The sequence below is a fragment of the Chelmon rostratus genome, chromosome 21, assembly GCF_017976325.1.
Source record: "Chelmon rostratus isolate fCheRos1 chromosome 21, fCheRos1.pri, whole genome shotgun sequence".
NCBI lineage: Eukaryota > Metazoa > Chordata > Actinopteri > Chaetodontiformes > Chaetodontidae > Chelmon > Chelmon rostratus.
The window spans coordinates 22,813,297-22,833,452 of record NC_055678.1 but is presented as its reverse complement, the minus strand read 5'-3'; the positions used below and the strand labels follow the sequence as shown (position 1 = coordinate 22,833,452).

At 41.0% G+C, this 20,156-nt stretch overlaps 1 protein-coding gene across 1 annotated transcript; it reads right to left on the bottom strand.

The window, feature by feature from the left end:
• Positions 1 to 12,924: 12,924 nt before the first annotated feature.
• On the bottom strand, positions 12,925 to 14,442 carry LOC121625157. Its single transcript, XM_041963225.1, has 2 exons — positions 13,935 to 14,442; positions 12,925 to 13,147 (listed from the first exon to the last, which is right to left on the bottom strand). Exons 1-2 carry the CDS (start codon positions 14,393 to 14,395, stop codon positions 12,964 to 12,966), a joined length of 645 nt encoding a protein of 214 aa, XP_041819159.1. The 5' UTR covers positions 14,396 to 14,442; the 3' UTR covers positions 12,925 to 12,963.
• Between the last annotated feature and the right edge of the window lie 5,714 nt (positions 14,443 to 20,156).

The following is a 20,156-nucleotide window of genomic DNA, read 5'->3' as shown; positions in this document are numbered from 1 at the left end:
TTTACGCTGGTGAGTTATCATGATAAGGTTATTTTTCTCCAAAAATACAATAAACTGATGCGGTGACAAGTTACACTACAGACAGATTTTTTTTTAATTTTATTCACTCTAGTAATCCCAAACTGGGAAATTAGTCTCTGCATTTCACAGGAGCAGTGGGCTGCCGCATCAGGTGCGCGGGGAGCATATTGGGGGGTTAAGTGCCTTGCTCAAGGGCACATCAGCCGGCTAATGGAGGGGGGGAGTGAATACTCCACCACCCAAGTTTCTCTGCCAGTCCGGTGGGGGGAATCAAACTGGCAACCTTCAAAAGATGTGTTATTTTTCTGCCTGTGATATTGTGTGTTTTTGATTTTGCTGTACTCTTATATTTATCAGGGTTTGGATGAGTGCAGTGTACCAGGGAAGGACTGAGTGGACAGCCTGGCGGAGTATTTGGTGGGGCTGAAGATTGAAACTGATTGAAATGTAGTATTCTGCTGCAAAGGGTCAACGTGCCTGCTGCCTCTATTCCCGCTGCTCCTGTCGCTCCCCCACCTGTACAGCTATGCCCCACAGCCTGCTTGTTCTATCAGCCCATTGCTGTAATTATTTAATTATCATCCAATATAACAGGTCTGGTATTTCAGGAAAATCAGCATTACAATAATAACATACTGCATATACTGACAAATATTGTGTGTTCCTGGCAAAGTGCCGATATTGTGTTTTAGTATATTTATAGTAGAGCAGTGTTTTCTAGCTTTAATTATCATATTGTGTATTCAGTTTATTTAGTATAATTATTTTATATATTTCTTTCATTCATTTCTTTGTGTGTGTGTGTGTGTGTTATGGTTATAATTGTGTGCAAGAGAAAGAATTAAGGTGTATATTTGGTAGTAAATTTGAAATATATTTCTACAGCAGTACTTTTAAATTATTTCTACTGAACATTTCTGAAAAAACAGAAGTCAAGTCACGTGGATCTTCTGCTGCCCCGTCACGGATCACATTCTGACTGGACCACAGGATAGACATGCGCATTGGACCAGAGCCATGTGCATTCCAGCTTCAGATTGACACTACATTTCCCCTCTTTCATGATGACATGATCACGTAAAGAACATCACAAAAAGAGGAAATGGTATACACTGGTTCATAACACATGAAGGGTCAATAACACATGTAAGGTTACACCAACCACACGGATTCAATGCGTCAAAACTGAGTAGCAACAGAGGGTATGCATTTCTTATACACAATATAAATTGTGTGTATGTCAAAAAACAATTCAATAATTACTTAACATAAAAAATAGCCCTAGTGATTGTAATATGCAATTTCATAAAATAAACCAGTGGCTCCATGTGTGCAAATAAGCAAACAATATGATTAAATATATAAGGTACACATTAACACAAATGCATGTGAGTATGAGATATCATCATCATAACAACACAAGGTACATATCTTGACGATGTCATTAGTATATTCAAAACTATTGATTTAGAATGTTATGTTACAAACAGGTTATATATGGATGGATATATATGTATGGTACATGATAAATATACTTATGGTATACTCATAAGTATATATAGAATTTCAAATCAGCAGGATAAGACAGAGGTTATAAATCAGCAGGATTTCAGTTTCCTTGCACCAGAATTCTGAACAATGCAATGTTAAAACTATTACACCTTTTGTTTGACACTGTTCACTTTTTAAAATGACATCTATGCTCTCATGGCTTGATCCTACTGTCAGAGTCTGATCGTGTATGTTCAGGCTGTCATACGGTAGATTTATGCTCTTGCTAGCGGTTGGTGTTTTCTGCAATACTGTCACTGTCTCTGTTGCTAATGCACATTCAATCAGTGGCTTTCTGTTTGGTTGTGAGTGTCGTATTGCTAGGTTCCCAATTTCACTGCAATACAGCTATAATAGTACTATCACTGTCAATTATCTGTAACCTCCTAGTCCTCGTTATGTTTGTGTGTCCCAGTTGGAGTAACTAAGTGAATCGCATTCTGGTGGGGCTGTTTGTGAAATCGGTGCATCTCCCAATCCTGATGTATGAGCTTCTTGTTGTGAGTGGGTGAGTCTGTGTGTGTCTCTGTCTGAATCATTTCGTACTCCATTTTCTGACTTTTCTAAACTATCTGGACTCTATTTGGCTGCCAATGAGCCACTAATAGGAGGACTCAGGCTTTCTCTTCTGTTTCTTTCTGCCAGTCTCTGCGATCGCCTGCTTCCTGATGTGGCGTCGTCTCCTTCTTCCGGACTGTCTCTCCGCGACCAGGGTTCTCCCTGCGGCGCGGCGTGGTTGCCCTTTCCGGTCTGGCAGTGGTGAATGATGAAACCAAACCGTCTTACCTTGTACTTTAAGGGTGGTCGGGATTGCTAGAATAACCTTATAATGACCTTCACCTCCTTGGCTGGCCCCACTTTCTTTTGAAAACTTTGACGTTTACCTAGTCTCCTGGTGTCACCTTCTGCAACAGTGGATTTGGGGCCTCTTGGTCCTCTGCTGCTTCTTTATTCTGTTGAAACACAGCTCTGTGTATTTGAGTTAAATGCTGCAAATATGCTCCCAATTCTCTTTCACATTGTTCTAGAGGAGGCCCTTGGTAAGGTCCTCTAAGGTATGGCATAGGCATTGGTCTACCAGTCATCATTTCATGCGGTGTTAGATGTGTTAGTCAGTTACGTAGTTTGAGATCTCACGGACATTAGAGCAAGCGGCAAAGCATCCACCCAAATAAGCATATTTCCACTGTGTGCCCTGGTCTTTGCTAGCTTAGCTTTTAGCCTTCCATTGGCTCGCTCTTCCACTCTCTGTGATTGTTGATGATAGACACAGCCAAGCTTCTGCTAAATACCTAACATTCTCAGCGCTACTCTTATTACATTAGCTACGATTGTGGGTCCATTGTCTGAACTGATGGTATCTGGAAAACCAAATCTTAGAAACACTTCTTTACTTCACTTTTTTTTGGCACCTGGTTTGAGCCAAACACAGTTTTGTGAGAAGCGGTCCAATGCTTGTTTCAGTAGCTGCTCGTTTAGCTGCTTCATCAGCTATGTTGTTACCCTTGGCTATCAATGAGTCAGTTTCCTGATGAGCTGGGCATTTGATAATGACTAAGGTGGATGGAAGATGGATGGCTTCCAAAAGAGCGGAAATGGCAACATCCTTGAGTAACAGGAGTGCCATCTGCTCATTTAAAACCTCTTTGCTACGGAATCTTTACATTAATATGGCATACACATAAGCATAAGCTGAGTCTGTATAAACATTCAAACGTGTATCCTGCACCAATTCGCATGCAGCAGTTAGAGCTTTGATTTCTGCCACTTGTGCAGTACATGGTTGAGGAAGTTTTGTCGTACCACAGAATATCCGGCATGGTTACCAGAAGCATCATGAAACATGAACCATCAACAAAGTAAGTCAGATCTGCCGGTATTGGCACATTGTGCATATCATCTCGTGGTTTCATGAAAGCTGTTGTTTTTTGGATGCAATCATGTGGAGTTCCTTCATCAGGCAGGACCAGACGCTATGATGGATTAACAGTTTTGCAATGCAGAACCATCAGTTCTGGTGAGGAAAGGATTACCTCATATCCTGTTTGTCTAGCCTGTGATAAGACAAAACGTGGACTCATTAGTAGAGCTTGTAATTGATGGGACATATACAAATTGACAGGATGTCCCATTGTAATAGATGATGCTTTTTGTACTGCAAAGATGGCAGTCGCAAGTCCTTGGTAGCAGGATGGAAGCCCTACTTCAATGTTGTCTAGTTTAGTGTTATAATATGCTAATGGTTGTTACCCAACTGAAGCATCCATACTGCACATGCATAACCTGATCACTCAGCAACATACAAATGGAATTGTTTGCTATAATCTGGATTTCTCCGCTGATTCTTGTTTGCTGTCTTTGTTTGTAAGATGGTGGCACCTGCAGACGCAGTGGGTCATAGCTCCTGTGTTTACATTTTTGTTTGTTTTTCCTACACCATGAGTGGCAGCCTGTTACAGCAGCTCCGACTCCGAACACTCCAAGTGTTTTCTTGTGTGTTTCTCATCTTTTTCTGTCACTAGTCTCGGTCGATTGTGTGTTCTTATGGATGCTCAACTGTTGAGACTAGTGATTTGCTTTTTACTCTTTTGTGGACATCGGGTGACCCATTCAGCCAGGCTCCATTGTTTATACTCCGGAACAGCTGTTAGCGCTGTGCAACACCGGCGTACTCCTAGTGGAAAGACCGGAGATCCCTGCAGAGATACGGAGACGGAGAAGGGGATTCACAGCTGCCGACAAGCGACGATGGTATAAACCATCCATACGTCTCTTATTATGGGGAAAGTAGGATCTCTCCCAAATAAGAAGGTTTACGGAGACGTGGCTGAACGAACTCATGCCAGACACGCATGTTGCTTTGGATTACTTTCATCTGCTGAGAGCGGACAGGCGAGCAATGTAATGCGGTAAGAGGAAGGGTGGGGGCATAATGATGTTTGTGAACAAGAGATGGTGTAATCCCCCCCTTCAGCAGACGCAGCAGCAGCATGCGAGCTCTTACACACTGTGGTCTCACAGCTGCAGACATCGCACCCCCATGCCTTCCTCCTCATCTCTGGAGATTTCAATCGTGCTTCCCTGTCCTCAACCCTCCCCACCTTCACCCAGTATGTCAAATGCCACACCAGAGACAATAAAGCACTGGACTGTATGCAAACACCAACGGTGCTTACAGCTCTTCACCCCTCACCCCACTGGGCTGATCTGACCACAACCTGGTTCATCTGCAAACTACTTACATACCTTTGGTGAGTAAACAACGGCCAACCACTAGGTATGTGAAGACATGGTCTAATATGACACTGAGGGACTGTTTTGACACCACTGACTGGAGCCCAGAATCTGGAGACCCTGAATGGGCAAATGAGCTGTTTTTTAACAGGTTTGATTCTACCCCCGACTTCAGACACAACACAACCAGCTGTCACTTCCAGAAGTTCTCTGACGATACAGCCATCGTTGGATGTGTATTACAGGGGACCGATTTGGAAAACAGGGAATACATCACTAACTTTGTTGACTGGTGTGGACTAAACCACCTGCACATCACCAGATGGTGATAGACTTCCGCAGGAAAGCACCCCAGACTACATTGGTGTGCATCCAGGGATTTGACATTAAGATTGTGGAGGATACCTGGGTGTACACCTCAACAATAAACTGGACTGGTCCACGAACACTGATGCCCTGTATAGAAAGGGCCAAAGTCGTCTCCATCTTCTGAGAAGACTGAGGTCCTTTGGAGTATGCAGTTAATTTAAACACAAGATACTTGTGCTCAAAAAGAGGATTCATTCTCAGTGAAGAACCTTGGAGCTCTAATCTGCCTCTATACCTGCCAAAGAGCAGTGATTCCTAACACGTCTCTGGGGGTCATCAGGTGGAAACCTCCCTTCAACAGTGTTTCGCCTACTTAGTCCCACTACACCTCCAGGAGGTTAGGCAGTGAACTCTGGCGTCCCAGAGTCACCCCCCCTAGTGCCAGTTCACACTGCTCCTACACAATCCAAACAGCACCGCCACGTTCAACTGACCCAGAGATGCTCCAGGTAGTGGCCAGTACCGATGCTACCATTTAACTATTGCTAATGCTAATGCTAACCGCTAGGAAGAACAGAAGAAGACAATACAGTTCCGATGCTACCATTTAGCTAATGTTACGTGCTAATCGCCACCTGCTAAGAGGAACAGAAGAAGACAATAAAGCTAGATTCACCTATACTGTTAATGTTAATTGCTAGCTACCAATACTAACTGCTAAGATACTATCATACTCTCACCGCTTTAGCTATTGTTAGCTGCTACAATGCTACCACAGGCCTAGATGCCACATGTAACTGCCGATTGCCACACTACCATCATCTACCCCTGCCTCTCACCAACTGCACCAAGAAAAAGCGGGGTGGGAATACAAACCCTGGTTCGGGTAGGGGATAGAAAATATAGAGGTAGAGTCAAAAGATGAGAACATTACTGAGGACTTTCTATGACTCTGTGGTTGCATCTGTAGTCTTTTACGCAGTGGTCTGCTGGGACTGCGGAAGCTCTGAGAGGGACAGAGAGAGACTTAACAGACTGGTCAGGAGAGCTGGCTCTGTCCTGGACTGTCCTTTGGACACCACTGAGGATGTAGGTGAGAGGAAGATGTTAGCCAACCTGACATCGATCATGGACAACCCCTCTCACCCCCTGCATGACACAATGGGGGCTCTTAGCAGCTCCTTTAGTAACAGACTGCTGCATCCAGTGTGTAAGAGGGAACGCTACTGCAGGTCCTTCATTCCATCAGCTGTCAGATTATTCAACTTAACACTGTGTTGATGTTGTTTGACAAATTCCGCTCATATCCATACATTTCGTGCAATACTGCATATTTCCTTTTACATTTTGTGCAATATTACATATCATTTACTGTTTTGTATATTTTATTCTTCGGTGCAATAGTAGTAACCCTATATATTATTATTTTTAATCTGAAGGCAACTTACATTGTTTTTTTTTCCACAGCTACTGGGGCAATACATGCTTTTTACATATTTTTTTCTTCTATATAGTCAAATTTAATTCTGCTTGTATAATATGTACATATATATAGTCTACTTTTAATGCCCAAATTTTCATTTCTTATCTTATCTTTTCTTATCTTATCTTATCTTATCATATCTTATCTTATCTTATCTTATCATATCTACGTTCACCACTTTTCTGGAAGCTCTGACACAGTACAGCAGGTCCGAACTGTTGAACTTTGGAGAAAAGTTCGGACTTCACACACCCCCTAAACTGGGCTTTATTCCATCGGAGCTGCTACGGACCCCAGAGCCCACCACCATCCCCCCACTGCTGCCAAGGAGACGGAGGAGGCACCATAAACAAAAGAGGGGCAAGAGAGCTGGCTTGCGTGCTAGGCTACAAGCTAACCCTCACAGACCGGCTCTCCCCAGTCTCTTCCTCACTAACGCCAGGTCTCTCGCCAACAAAATCGACGTGGTCCGTCTATGGATAATCTCTCACCGGATGGACAGCTGTGTTGCCGTTGTCACAGAGACCTGGCTGAACATCTTCCACCTGGTGAGGAAGGCCCAACAAAGGCTCTTATTTCTCAGAAAACTGAAACAGGCTGGACTCTCCTCTTGGTTGCTCGTCAGCTTTTACAGGGCCGCAATTGAAAGTATCCTCTGCCTTAGTGTGAAAGTGTGGTATGGCAGCTGCACACCACAGGAGAGGAAACAACTAGCACAGGTGGTTAAAACTGCACAGGGCATTGTAGGCTGCCCCCTTCCTGACTTGGACTTTATATATGCAGGCTGGGTCAAGAAGAGGTGGGTGCCTTCAGCAGCTCCTTTAGCAACAGACTGCTGCATCCACTGCGTGGGATGGAATGCTACCGTAGGTCCTTCATTTCAATGGTTGTCAGACTGTTCAACTCCAGCATCATTTCATGTAGCGCTGTGTTGATGTTGTTTCACTCACAACATCACAAACCTACTTTTTTTCCACTACTCCTTTATTTATGTTAACATTTGCTAACAACCATTACCTCTGTGCAACCATCTTGTGCAATATTACATATATTTTTATTTTTTACAGTGTTATATATCTTCTACCATGCAATAGTACAAGTCATGGTATCTTATTATTCATATCTTAGGCATGTGCAATGCAAAATTTCACACTGTAAAACTGAGCCATTGTTCACAAGCCAATATTATTTTTTCCACTCTTTTCTATATAATGTACACATATATAGGTGATTTAAAATTGTATCCTTCTACTTTCTTTTTATCCTTGCTGTCTTTAACAAAAATCCTGGTCTGGCAGAAATTTGTTTAACACACCTTTAGCCGCAGGATTGAACTCTGTATCACCAATGCAATGTCCTGCAAGGCTGCCATTACTTTTTCATTGACTGATAAGTAATGAGTAATTGATTACATTTTTCATGTACCTTCTCCAACCCCCCCTCAAACATGATTCCCATTGATTGTGACTATTAATTTAAGGTCCACACACTCCTCTGCCAGTTGCCGCCAGTTCACCTGAACCTCGAGTGACAAAAAAAATTCAACAGTAATTGTCAGTAATTCCTTCCTAATTGCCTGATGCTCACTAAAGAACACATTCAGCAGTTATCACCATTCAATTATATCCAATTCTGAATAAATTATACAGCAAACAGAGGTGATGTAATTTGCAGGAGGATTTTATTTTCTCTCACCTCTCTGTATTGGATTGGCAAATTGGAAAGTGGACAAGGTGTAGAATGGAGCTCCTGCAGTTTGAGGACAAACATTAACTGGTCGACCTCAGAGTGTAAAGTAGTCAGAGTGGAGCATTAAAAGAGGAAAATAGGGATTTAACTGTCATTTAAATCCATTATCTACTGCAGCCTGTATGTTCCAAAGACTGTGGTTCTCTCACAAACCGGAAGTGTGACCAGGTGGTAAATTGCAGTACAGAGGAAGCCATAGGAAGGTATAGTGAACGACTGATAGTGGACTGTCTTTGCGTGTGTTTATGTGCATGTGCCATCTCTTTATAACAACACCACAAGATGGCTGACACGTCTCCTCTGCCTTTGAAAATAACATTTTAGTGGGGACTTAGTTTGTTAAATAAATTATCCAGTGTAATTAAAAACCTTAATCACTTTTTTTCCCTCAACAAAACAATTTTGTTCAAACCCAGAGAAGCAATCTAAAATTAATTTACCGCACCACTGAGTTGTAATAATGCCAGTCCCTCCGCCCTCAGACACCCATCTACATCCTCATCTCTTACATGGGTTATATGATATGAGACGATAGGCTGTGTGTTGTAACATGGGATGTTCCCTGTGTAGTCAACAGGAGCAGAACAATACACAGAGGATGGCAGATATTAGCTCTAATAGACTGTCTTGTGGGGGACCTCAGCTATTGTATGACAATTTTTGATGTGTCTCTGTGTGTGTTTATGTAGTTTCAGTTTTTCTTGTGGTACAGCTTTCTATTATGTGCCAAATCATTAAGGAACAGAAAGGAAACATGGCATGTTGACTTATTGTGTGACTCATATAGTTACAATGCTTACACATCATTTGGATTATCAACCAGTAAATCAATTGAAAATCAAATAAAAAAAAAATATGGATTTTCTCTGTGCTTTGGTTTTTGCTCACTTTCTCATCAAAAAGATTACTACATGGACACCCGGCCCTGGATAAGCGGAAGAAAATGGATGGATGTGTTAGTAATGGACCTGTGTGCATTAAGATTATTCAGTTTGTGTATATGTGCATTTGCAAACTCACCCTTGCTGAAGTCCCAAATGCAAAATCCAAATGCCTCCTATTCAGCATTGTTCATGAGGTGTTATGACAGCAGTTACAGTTGTATGAAAAAGTTTGGGCACCCTGACAATTTCCGTCATTTTCATTTATAAATCTTTGGGTGTTTGTATCAGCAACTTCATTTTGAACTATCAAATAACTGATGGACACAATAATATTTCAGTGGTGAAATGAGGTTTATTGGATTAACAGTAAATGTGCAATATGAATCAAAACAAAATTAGACATGTGCATAAATTTGGGCACCTCAACAGAAAAATCTCATCAATATTTAGTTGAGCCCCCTTTTGAAAAAATAACAGCCACCAGACGCTTCCTATAGCCTATAATAAGTGTCTGGATTCTAGATGAAGGTATTTTGGACCATTCTTCTTGACAAAACATCTCGAGTTCAGTCAGGTTTGATGGTTTCCGAGCATGGACAGCCCGCTTCAAATCATCCCACAGATTTTCAATGATATTCAAGTCTGGGGACTGGGATAGCGATTCCAGAACATTGTGTTTGTTCCTCTGCATGAATGCCTGAGAACATTTTGAGCAGTGTTTTGGGTCGTTGTCTTGTTGAAATATCCAGCCCTGGCATAACTTCAACTTTGTGACAGATTCTTGAACATTATTCTCAAGAATTTGCTGGTATTGAGTGGAATCCATGCAACCCTCAACTTTAACAAGATTCCCAGTACCAGCACTCGCAACACAGCCCCACAGCATGATGGAACCTCCACCAAATTTTACTGTGGGTAACAAGTTTTTTTCTTGGAATGCTGTGTTCTTCTGCCGCCTTCCATAACGGCGCTTGTTATGGCCAAATAACTCAATCTTTGTTTCATCACTCCACAGCACCTTATTCCAAAATGAAGCTGGCTTGTCCAAATGTGCTTCTGCATACCTCAAGCGACTCTGTTTGTGGCGTGTGCTCAGAAAATGCTTCTTCCGCATCACTCTCCCGTTCAGCTTTTCCTTGTGCAAAGTGCGCTGAATTGTTGAACGATGCACATCCACACCATCTGATGCAAGATTATCTTGAAGGTCTTTGGAGGTGGTCTGTGGGTTGTTTTTGACCATTCTCACCATTCTTCGCCTTTGCCTCTCTGATATTTTTCGTGGCCTGCCACTTCTGGCCTTAACAAGAACCGTGCCTGTAGCCTTCCATTTCCTCACTATGCACCTCACAGTGGAAACTGACAGCTGAAATCTCTGAGATAGCTTTTTGTAGCCTTCCCCTAAATCATAATGCTGAGTAATCTTTGTTTTCAGGTCATTCGAGAGTTGTTTTGAAGCCCCAATGTCGCCACTCTTCAGAGGAGAGTCAAAGAGAAGAACATGTTGAAATTGGCCACCTTAAATACCTTTTCTCATGATTGGATACACCTGTGTGTGGAGTTCAATGCTGAATGAAAATGAAAATCATCAGACCAATTTTGTATTCCAATAAGTAGTTACAGGTATTCAAATCAGTGAAATGACAAGGGTGCCCAAATTTTTGCACAGCCTATTTCTAACCTCTGATTTAATTACATACAATTGAATATCGCCACACTTAAAGTTTTTGTCTCAAAAACACCCAGTACTCAGCTTTGATTAGGAAATGAATGGCATGCCACTTTTATAATTTCCTGTGAAGACAAAGTAAATTATTATGCAGCCTCAGAGGGGTGCCCAAACATTTTCATACAACTGTATATAGTGACTTATACATCACATCTATAAGCATATGTGTGTGAGACAGACATGTATACTGTATATACTGTAAATTTTGATTGGATGGTTCCCTATGCAGAAATGGTCAATAACATTAAAGGGATAGTTCGGCATTTTACACATTAATCTGTATGGCATCAACATCTACAGTCTCGTGCTCTCACACTGACTTCGCCCCCAAAGTGTCCTCTGAGCCGAGATCTGGCCAGTTGTGGTCAGTGCGAAAGTAGTTCCGGTAGGTTTCCTGGGGCCAGATAAGGCACACGTTTTTCCTCTCAAAACAGCACTCATTCGAATCAGTGATTTATTTGCATAACAAAAGACGTCAACCACAAAACGTCACACCTCGTAATCGTTTGGGTCTAACTTTATCCCAATTGCGATCAATGCGCGCTGTCAGTGCTAACCGTTGTGTGCGAGCCAACTGATCTCTCGTCAGTGTTCGATGGTGTTTACAGAGTGCAGACGACGCAACGCAAACGAGCTAGTTTTAGAGCTAGGAGAAGGAGAGAGAGAAGAAGTCCACCGGCTATTCTTTATTTGGAAAAACGAGATAGAGACATGGTGCGCACTTGTGCCTATCCAGGCTGTACCAACAAAGATGAGAGTGGGTCTCCTCAAACATTCCACCGATTCCCTTTGACGAATGTAGCTTTGAGGAGACTTTGGCTACTTTTCTCTGGGCTTGAACGTGGAGCTCACCCAACTACCGAAGATGAGAAAGCTTCGCGTGTGCAGTGACCACTTCAGCGAGGACGACTTCCAGAAGGACAGACAAAGAGACGTATTTTGAAGAGCACTGCTGTACCTGCACCCCAGGTAAACAAAATTGTACCACATATTTTCTATAGCATCCGTGTATAGTCTTCTGGTGATGCACCGCGGGCTATGCGAGTGCAAGCACTGAGATATATTCTATCTCAGTGAGTGAAACATATTCATCTATCGGTGTCATGTCACCAATGATGTTTCACATACATAATATGTTGGCTACACTGTTATTACAATGGTCAGAAACTAATTACTACGTGGAATGTGCATGGTTTCTATGCGTGTACGAGAAGTCCATGACGGCGTTGGCTAGCATAATGAAGATAAAGCTACCCTTGTCAGATTCTAGACTGGAGAAATAACGGCAGCACCCAGCATATGTTTGAGCTAAAAATTCCACAGATTTTATTTTCAGATTGTCACATTTTAAAATTTGGTAGGCTACTAGAAGAATTTCTGACATTGGGACAAATGATGCACCCTGCCCGTGTAATTTGGAAATCCGTCCAAAAAAATGACATGAGAACTCGAAGCAGGCACTTTCTGAAATCAGACTGTAGTCTAGCTGCTAGACATTGCCTGCTAACAGATAATGTTTCTTGATTACTTATCTGAGTAAAAAGTAGACCAAGACCACCCCCCCCCATTTCCTTTTTCCTAGGACAAGAGAGATATAATGTCTTCCATTCACGGCAGTCAAATCAGTGGGTTGCAAGAAGACTGTATGAGCCAACAACACAGGAGTTCCCGAAAGATTTGGTGGAGAAGGTCATCCAACGACGGCTTGACACCAATGTGAAGCTCGGAGACCCAGCTTTCCACATACATCCTCCAGTCATCATACCAGCCAACATTGCCCCAACACCAAAGCCAAACAAGGCTGAATTGGTTTCAGCACACAAATCACGCTTTCATGAGACACCTGCCACTGAGAAAGATGACTGAGACTGTATATACATATATTGTCATAGAAGTGTGTTTATTTACATTGTTTATTTACATTTGTGTCTTTACATTTGTTTTGTATTTTTAGAAAATTGCACGTCAAAAAGAAATTCACAGTAAAGCTTTTGATTTTTAAAATTCTAAAACAATTGCAGTGCATCATTTGACTCTTTGAAACCAGCATATTGTCCACTTGGTGATGGATATGTTCTTCTTATTAGCGCCACCACGCAGGAGGGAAGAACTCTTCTGTTGCCAGGACCAAGCGTCTGTCCTTTCAGAGCCCATTCCATTATGATGCGATAGGCGACCAGCCTGTACTGTCTGAAATGCAAACAGAAAATAAGTTTATGCACATTAGATATATGAAGTGTGTCAACATTGAGTAAACTGCATAGTTATTATGGTTGTATATAAACACATTTTGTTTAATTGACAACACAGCAGTTTGTCAGGAAGGTATCTTCATTTATGCACCAGCATTTCAGGCTACTGTGAAATAGGTATCCTTATGTGTTTTTATACATCTCAGAGAAAATGTCCTTTATGAGTACACTTTGGGCCACGGCGACATAACCCTTAGAGCTCTCTTGACATAATATGCATAAGGTAGGCCTTGCTTTATGATTGAAGGGCATTCATGAGTAGGCTGATATTGAGACACAGTGATGCTCAGAAGTAAATTTTGCTTCAAGTATGATGATGAAATGAACATAAATTACTTTAGGGATGCACTACATTATGTATTTATATTTATAAGTGCCACCCATGACATGGTATGTGTAAAACTATAATTAGATTCATTCAATGTTGGATGTGATGACTGTAGGTCGCACTAGCCTACTGCATGGCTCAGACTAATACAATATAACGCCATAGAAGCAAGCAGCTTTGTAAAAAGTAGAAGTTATCTTACTATTTTATTGACAACACCCATACTATCACGTTGTTACAACTACAATACCAAGCTGCTGGTGTTGTAATAACATTTGTAAGAGTACTTCTACTTACATACATACAACTCGGTGTAGGCTACAATTGAGCACTTGTAGGCCTACTGTAGGGTATAAGGCAATAGCATCAAAATAACAGCATGTAGACAAAAACTCACTCTGCAGACAACTGGCCATCGGGTCCAGCAGGTTTGGGGCGCTTTTTCCAGTTTATTTTCGGGATGTGGAAAAAAGTCTCGAGGACACCAGCATTCAGGATTGCAGGCAAGTCGTTGTTATTGGTGATGCAGACAGCTGCTGATGCGCCAGCCTCCTCGTCAATGGAAAGGTCCTGCATGCGAGGCATTACGAGGTCCCATTCATGGCAACAGTAGCACTCAACCTCGGTCTGCATAACTTCGCACTTGTTGCACGTACACCACCTTGTATCAGTCACTCGAGGTCTCGCAGCTGCGGCCCCGATTTCACGTTCCACATCTCTGCTCGCCATCTCTCTCTCTCTCTCTGCCCGTTCTACCTCCATCTGATAGAGTTCTGCATCCGTATATTCGGGTTCATACAGATATCCTTCTGGTTGTGTGCTGAAATCATATTCTTCGTCGCTGCTGTAGTCAGACATGGTGTAACTAGCTTTCCAAACGCTAAACTGTGAATGAAACACCTGGCTTAGCTACCTGTCACGTATAGTGGCTCCTGCGCGCATTGATCGCAATTGGGATAAAGTTAGACCCAAACGATTACGAGGTGTGACGTTTTGTGGTTGACGTCTTTTGTTATGCAAATAAATCACTGATTCGAATGAGTGCTGTTTTGAGAGGAAAAACGTGTGCCTTATCTGGCCCCAGGAAACCTACCGGAACTACTTTCGCACTGACCACAACTGGCCAGATCTCGGCTCAGAGGACACTTTGGGGGCGAAGTCAGTGTGAGAGCACGAGACTGTAGATGTTGATGCCATACAGATTAATGTGTAAAATGCCGAACTATCCCTTTAAACACGTAATTTAATGTAATTTTTGTATCTTATTTTTAATATGGGCAAGTCAGCATGAAGGTATTGAAAATAGCATTTTTGTGTCACTGAAACTGTAATTTCTTGATGTTCGTTAAATAAAACTCCTTTGATTAAGAGCCAGGACTCTGAGGCGAGCTAACTGTCCTGTTACTGCTGACACAGTGTTCACCATGATAAATTTAGCTGTCTATAATTGATCTGTTAAGTACTGGTGCTCGACATTCAGCTGTATTCACTTCTGTAACACAAAACTTAATACATGTATATATATCTATGTATATCTATCTATCTATCTATCTATCTATCTCTACACACACACACACACACATATACGTATATATATATGTATATATGTATATACTGCACTGCAGTTAGATGACTTGAGCACCACAGAGGACAGAGAAAGCTGCTAAAACAACAAAATCTATTGTCTTGGACAGAAGGGATTGTTAGTACACAATGGAAGGTGATGACAAAGTGTTGTGGAATAGGATCAATGCTGTGAGGTTTACAAGACTCTTTTTTCTTTGTCTGTGTGTGTGTCATTGCAATCTGTGTGTTATGTGTGTGTGTGTGCTGTTGGGTAGGTTGTGAGGTGAGAAGGGGGATCGATGAAACATTTGTTTTGTTTAGGTAAATGATGTGGTGGAGATGGACAACAGCACTCTGTCTTGTGCTCTGTCTTGTGTCCCTAAGGAGATGGAAGACAAATGGTTATCGGTGTCCCATCATCCCTCTTTTCACGCTGTATCTCTGGGACTTGCATATATGGTGTGCTGGGTATTTGGGAGTCTATTTGTGTGCGTATGTATGTGTGTTTGTGTATGTGTTTAAAAAGATAACAAAAATACAACATGTTTTAATCTCATTGCTGGATTAACCTGTTAGGGGGAACAGAGGTAAGATTTACTGTTGGGCACCAGTTAAGATGAAATATCTGAAATTTGTAAGACAGCTGCAGTTACGACAACTACCGGAAAACAATTGACATGCAGTAAACTGGAAAACGTCTGGGCTGCTAATGGTCTGGGTTTAAGGTAATTTTGATGTATTAAAGAGTGCCAAGAAAATTTGACTTACCCTGCCATGCATTGGTCTTAATGTGAATGACATAGTTTTATTAGTTTGACGAACTTGTCCCTTGATGAATTAAGTGTTGAATAGCATATTAATTATTAAAAGGGACCCACGAGGCAAATGTTTCCTCACCCATGTGTGTTTGCCATAATAGACCATGTTATGTAACAGAGGTGCCAAATGAGCAAACTAAGTGCTCATTTAGCACACATTTAATAAGTAAAGGCTATGTGTAAATAGCTCATCTGACAGGTACATGCTAGTATGGCTGCTATTACAACTTCAGCTCCTTAGTGGGAATAACAAAGATGGTTTACGGCAGGGGTGGGGAACCTCTGGCCTCTGCAAGGCCATTTGATCCAACCCACAAGGTATTTCCTACATTCAAAGAGCAAAAGAGCAAATACTTAAAATAACATAAGTTGTCCCTGAATGCAACACACAAGGTGCAGCTAATAACACGTCATTGCATCATGTCAACAAAACGTAAGCAGATGTGGAGTGTTGCGCTTTTCAAGAGAAATGGATGTATGATAATAGCTGAAGTAAAAGGCAAGCCAGTGTGCCTAAGTGAGTTTGTGGGAATGTGCTTGCCGTGAAGAATATGTGGTCATCTGTAGTCCCTTCTCCTTCTCTCCCTTTTTGTGCTCCTGTGTTTTCCCTTCCTTGCGTCTCTTGTCTGTCTCTCCCCTTTCTGTCGAGTGAATGACATCATGACGTCACGACATGTGTTCAATCATACAATCAAGAGCACATGGCCACACGTATAAGAACCCCGGACAAGCAACCAGTATTTATTAAATCGTGTGCCTACTAGTGTGGTAACGACAAAGACCTTCATGTGCCAAGTCTATCAGTCTGTCTTGTACCTATTGTACTCAGTACCCTGACCTGTTCCTGTGTTTTGTGCTCAGGTGATTTCAGTCACCTACACTTGTTTGTGTCCTGCCTGTCTGCTCTCCCTGTGAGACTTGAGTTGAAAACCTACTACTTCAACCCTCATCTGGAGACTTTGGATCAGCCTACTCTATCCTGAAGACTTTGATCAGGAGCTTTTGGGACTGTGCACCATTGAATTCTCTCTGTGTTGGTTTGCTTGCTGAACATTTATTAAAACATTACTTAACACACTTCCATCTCCTCCCTCCTCTGTCAGAATCTGGAGTGAGAGTCTGTTTAAACCTTGTAATTTATAACAGAAAAAGCCTAATCTTGAGCATCATCATTGCTGCAAACGTGAAAATGGATGAGCTGTTAGGACAAATGCACTTGAACAAAGTTAATGCTCTTTGGGGGAGTTTGGGTGTGTTATGCAGGAAAGTTTTGTGCTGTGAGACTAATAGCTAAAAAGATTAAATTTTATCAAGGAGTGCCTTGTTGCTGCTGCAGAGCTGTTAGTACTGGACAAAGTAAAATTGTTCCAAACTGTCACTTTGTCTGGAATAATTCATAGAGATGAAGGGATTACTTGATGTGGAACATTGTAACAGTAAGTGTCTGTGTGATTTGGCCTGATTTGACCACAAATATTTGACTGAATTGCTAGAAAACCTTAATATTAGAGTGAAATGTGATTACCATTATTAGACTCTATGAACTCCAATAATAGACATCAATCATGAAATATAACCACATTTTTTTCATGGGTCAGTACTAGATATATACTTGATATATTTAATATGTTACCTCATTAACTTCATTGGTTTTTGTAACTATGTGATGATTCTGAATTTGATGCCAGCAACACATTCAAACAAGTTGGAAAAAGGGAAACAAAAGACTGGGAAAGTGCACCTTTTTGGGACATTCCACAGCTAAAGAGGTTAGTGATAGTATCATGGTTGGGTGTAAAAGGGGCATCCTCAAAAGGCTCAATCATTCACAAGCAAAGATGGGCGAAGTTCAAAACTTTGTGAAACACATGATTATATAAAGGATATTACTACATGGGCTTGAGAACACTTTGTAAAACTGTTGTCACTAAATGCAGTTTATTTTCAAATGATTGCATTCTGTCTTAATTTAGATTCTAGACAGCGCGCCAACTTTTTTGGACACATTCACATTGTGGCATACTGTAAATCACTAAGCAGCTTTGGGATTGACTAAATTGTCTTAGCCCCAGCAGAAACTGTCCCTAGAAAGCCACATGCGCAAAAATGCTGATGTATGTGTGCTGTGTTTAAAAGTACAATCAAATACATTCAATGACACCTCATTAAGCAGACAATAAAACAATGTCAACTGTTTATGTTTTCATGTGAGTTCCCTTGCCTTGGTGCTGTGAATGCTGAACATTCTCCATCATGGAGAATGGAAAACTATCAATTCTTTTTGTTTTATGGTCAAACCATATGATAATAAGTGAGACTACTGTACCATCTTTCAAAAGACAAGGGAAAAGAGGTGATCCAGCCCTATATGAATGCAGTCCATTTATCATTTACTTACAACATGTGTCCCTGCATTCAAAAGTGGTGGTACAAAGTACCAAGTATCCTACACAAATGTACTCTGGTGAGCAAAAATCAAAAGTGCTCAATTTAAGTATTGTGATATATATTTAATTTATTGTGTTCCAGCTGAAATGTATGTTGAACCAGAACGTAACTCAGCTGTGAGTGAAATGTACAAGGGAACACATACCACTAGAAGGAGCTATTTATCTGTATATGATGCATGCAGGGAGACAAGACACATACAGACAGCATGCATGTACACGCTTGCATGCACACACATATGCACAAGTTTATTACTGTCTAATATTTTAGTCTGTCACATATTGTGTTTTTGTCACTTTAAGTGGCAATGTAACTAATTATAATCTAATCTCTATTTTATTTGTTTTATTTTTGTTTTTAGTCTCACAGTAGAAGTGGTTCAGTTCTTTGGACACATAATTATTCACATTCATAATCAAAAAAGATTAACTTTTACTTTTTGCAATCTTGGTATGTAAAAAGAACATTTTTGTAATCCATCACTGTATTACTTGTGCCAGAATAGATGTCTCTGCAGATCTTGCATGAACCGACTTTAACTTAATTTAACACATTAACAGGCGAGTTACTGAGGAAAGAAATGTTTATTAATAGTAATCATGGTAGTAATAATTGTAATAATAACTGTAATAATAATGTACCAGTATTGTAATAAATAGTATTGTTTCCTCAAAGCACATTGGGAGCATACAGAAATAAAAAATAGGAAAAAGAAATACAAAACCAGCCAAACCTGTACAGTACAGGTGTTGAACAAAAACTCTTTTGATTGCACAGATTAAGTGAAGCAACAGCCACACATGTAGAATCTCTTTGATGTTCTAATTTACAGTAATACAAGGTTCTCCTATTGACAGAAAGGGAAGCTCTGTATACAAGGAGTACAAAAGCACATTGAAGCCTCAAACAGATAAAACAGACAGACAAACACAAACAGAAAGGAAGGGAATTCATCTTTTTCTTTCTATTTTACGTGCTACTCACCATTCAAACCTTTGTGCTTTGGGGATCTGCATAGGACAGGTAGGCTGTTGGGGTTTGGGGAGTGTTGTGTATGTAAAGGCAACAGTATACTTATAGCAAAAGTAAAAATTACAGAAATAAAAATGCAATGGAACACATTGCCACAAACAAATTGCAGTTATTTACACTCCACACCAGTGGGGGCACGTGAAAATTTAACATGAAACGACAACTGCAAACCTGTTTACTTTTTGTGAAAGCTGACTGCTCTTTCTCTCAACGGCAAAGCCAGAAGTAGTGTGACTTTATTCTGTTTCTTAATAATAGTAATAGGGAGAGGGTTGGGGGGAAGGTTGTAAGTTCAGCACCAGAGAGTCAGAGTCATCTATTTTTTATCCATGAAGATGATATTTCCCTAACCTTAACTACTTGTGTAACTACTACATTTTGATGTAGTAAAACAGGAACCTGTTTTAGGTTAGCAGAACCGAAAACATCATTTTGGAAGTTCATTAAAAAAAAAAAGACTTCAAATCCGTACACTTATGTAAGCTGACAGGTGGACATAGGTGAATAAAGGTGGAAATAGACTGTAGGAAGGTGGGAGACTTAGGGATTATATGGACTAAGGGCCAGGTCACAGTTGCATTTGCATTATGACTACAATAGCTCACATCCAGTTCAATTAACTTGAACTGAATTGTTGCCATTTGTGGCTGCCCACAATGGTTTCCCACAAGTTAAGCAAAGATGAACTTTTTCAGTGTGTCGTTTGGCTCTTCTCACTTGTTTCTACTTTCTTCATTAGATAATTTCATGGGTAA

Coding starts and splice junctions, on each gene's coding strand:
- LOC121625157 (XM_041963225.1), bottom strand. CDS start 14,395: ATGTCTGACTACAGCAGCGACGAAGAATATGATTTCAGCACACAACCA. Junction 13,148..13,934: donor GATGGCCAGTTGTCTGCAGA/GTGAGTTTTTGT, acceptor TTTGCATTTCAG/ACAGTACAGGCTGGTCGCCT.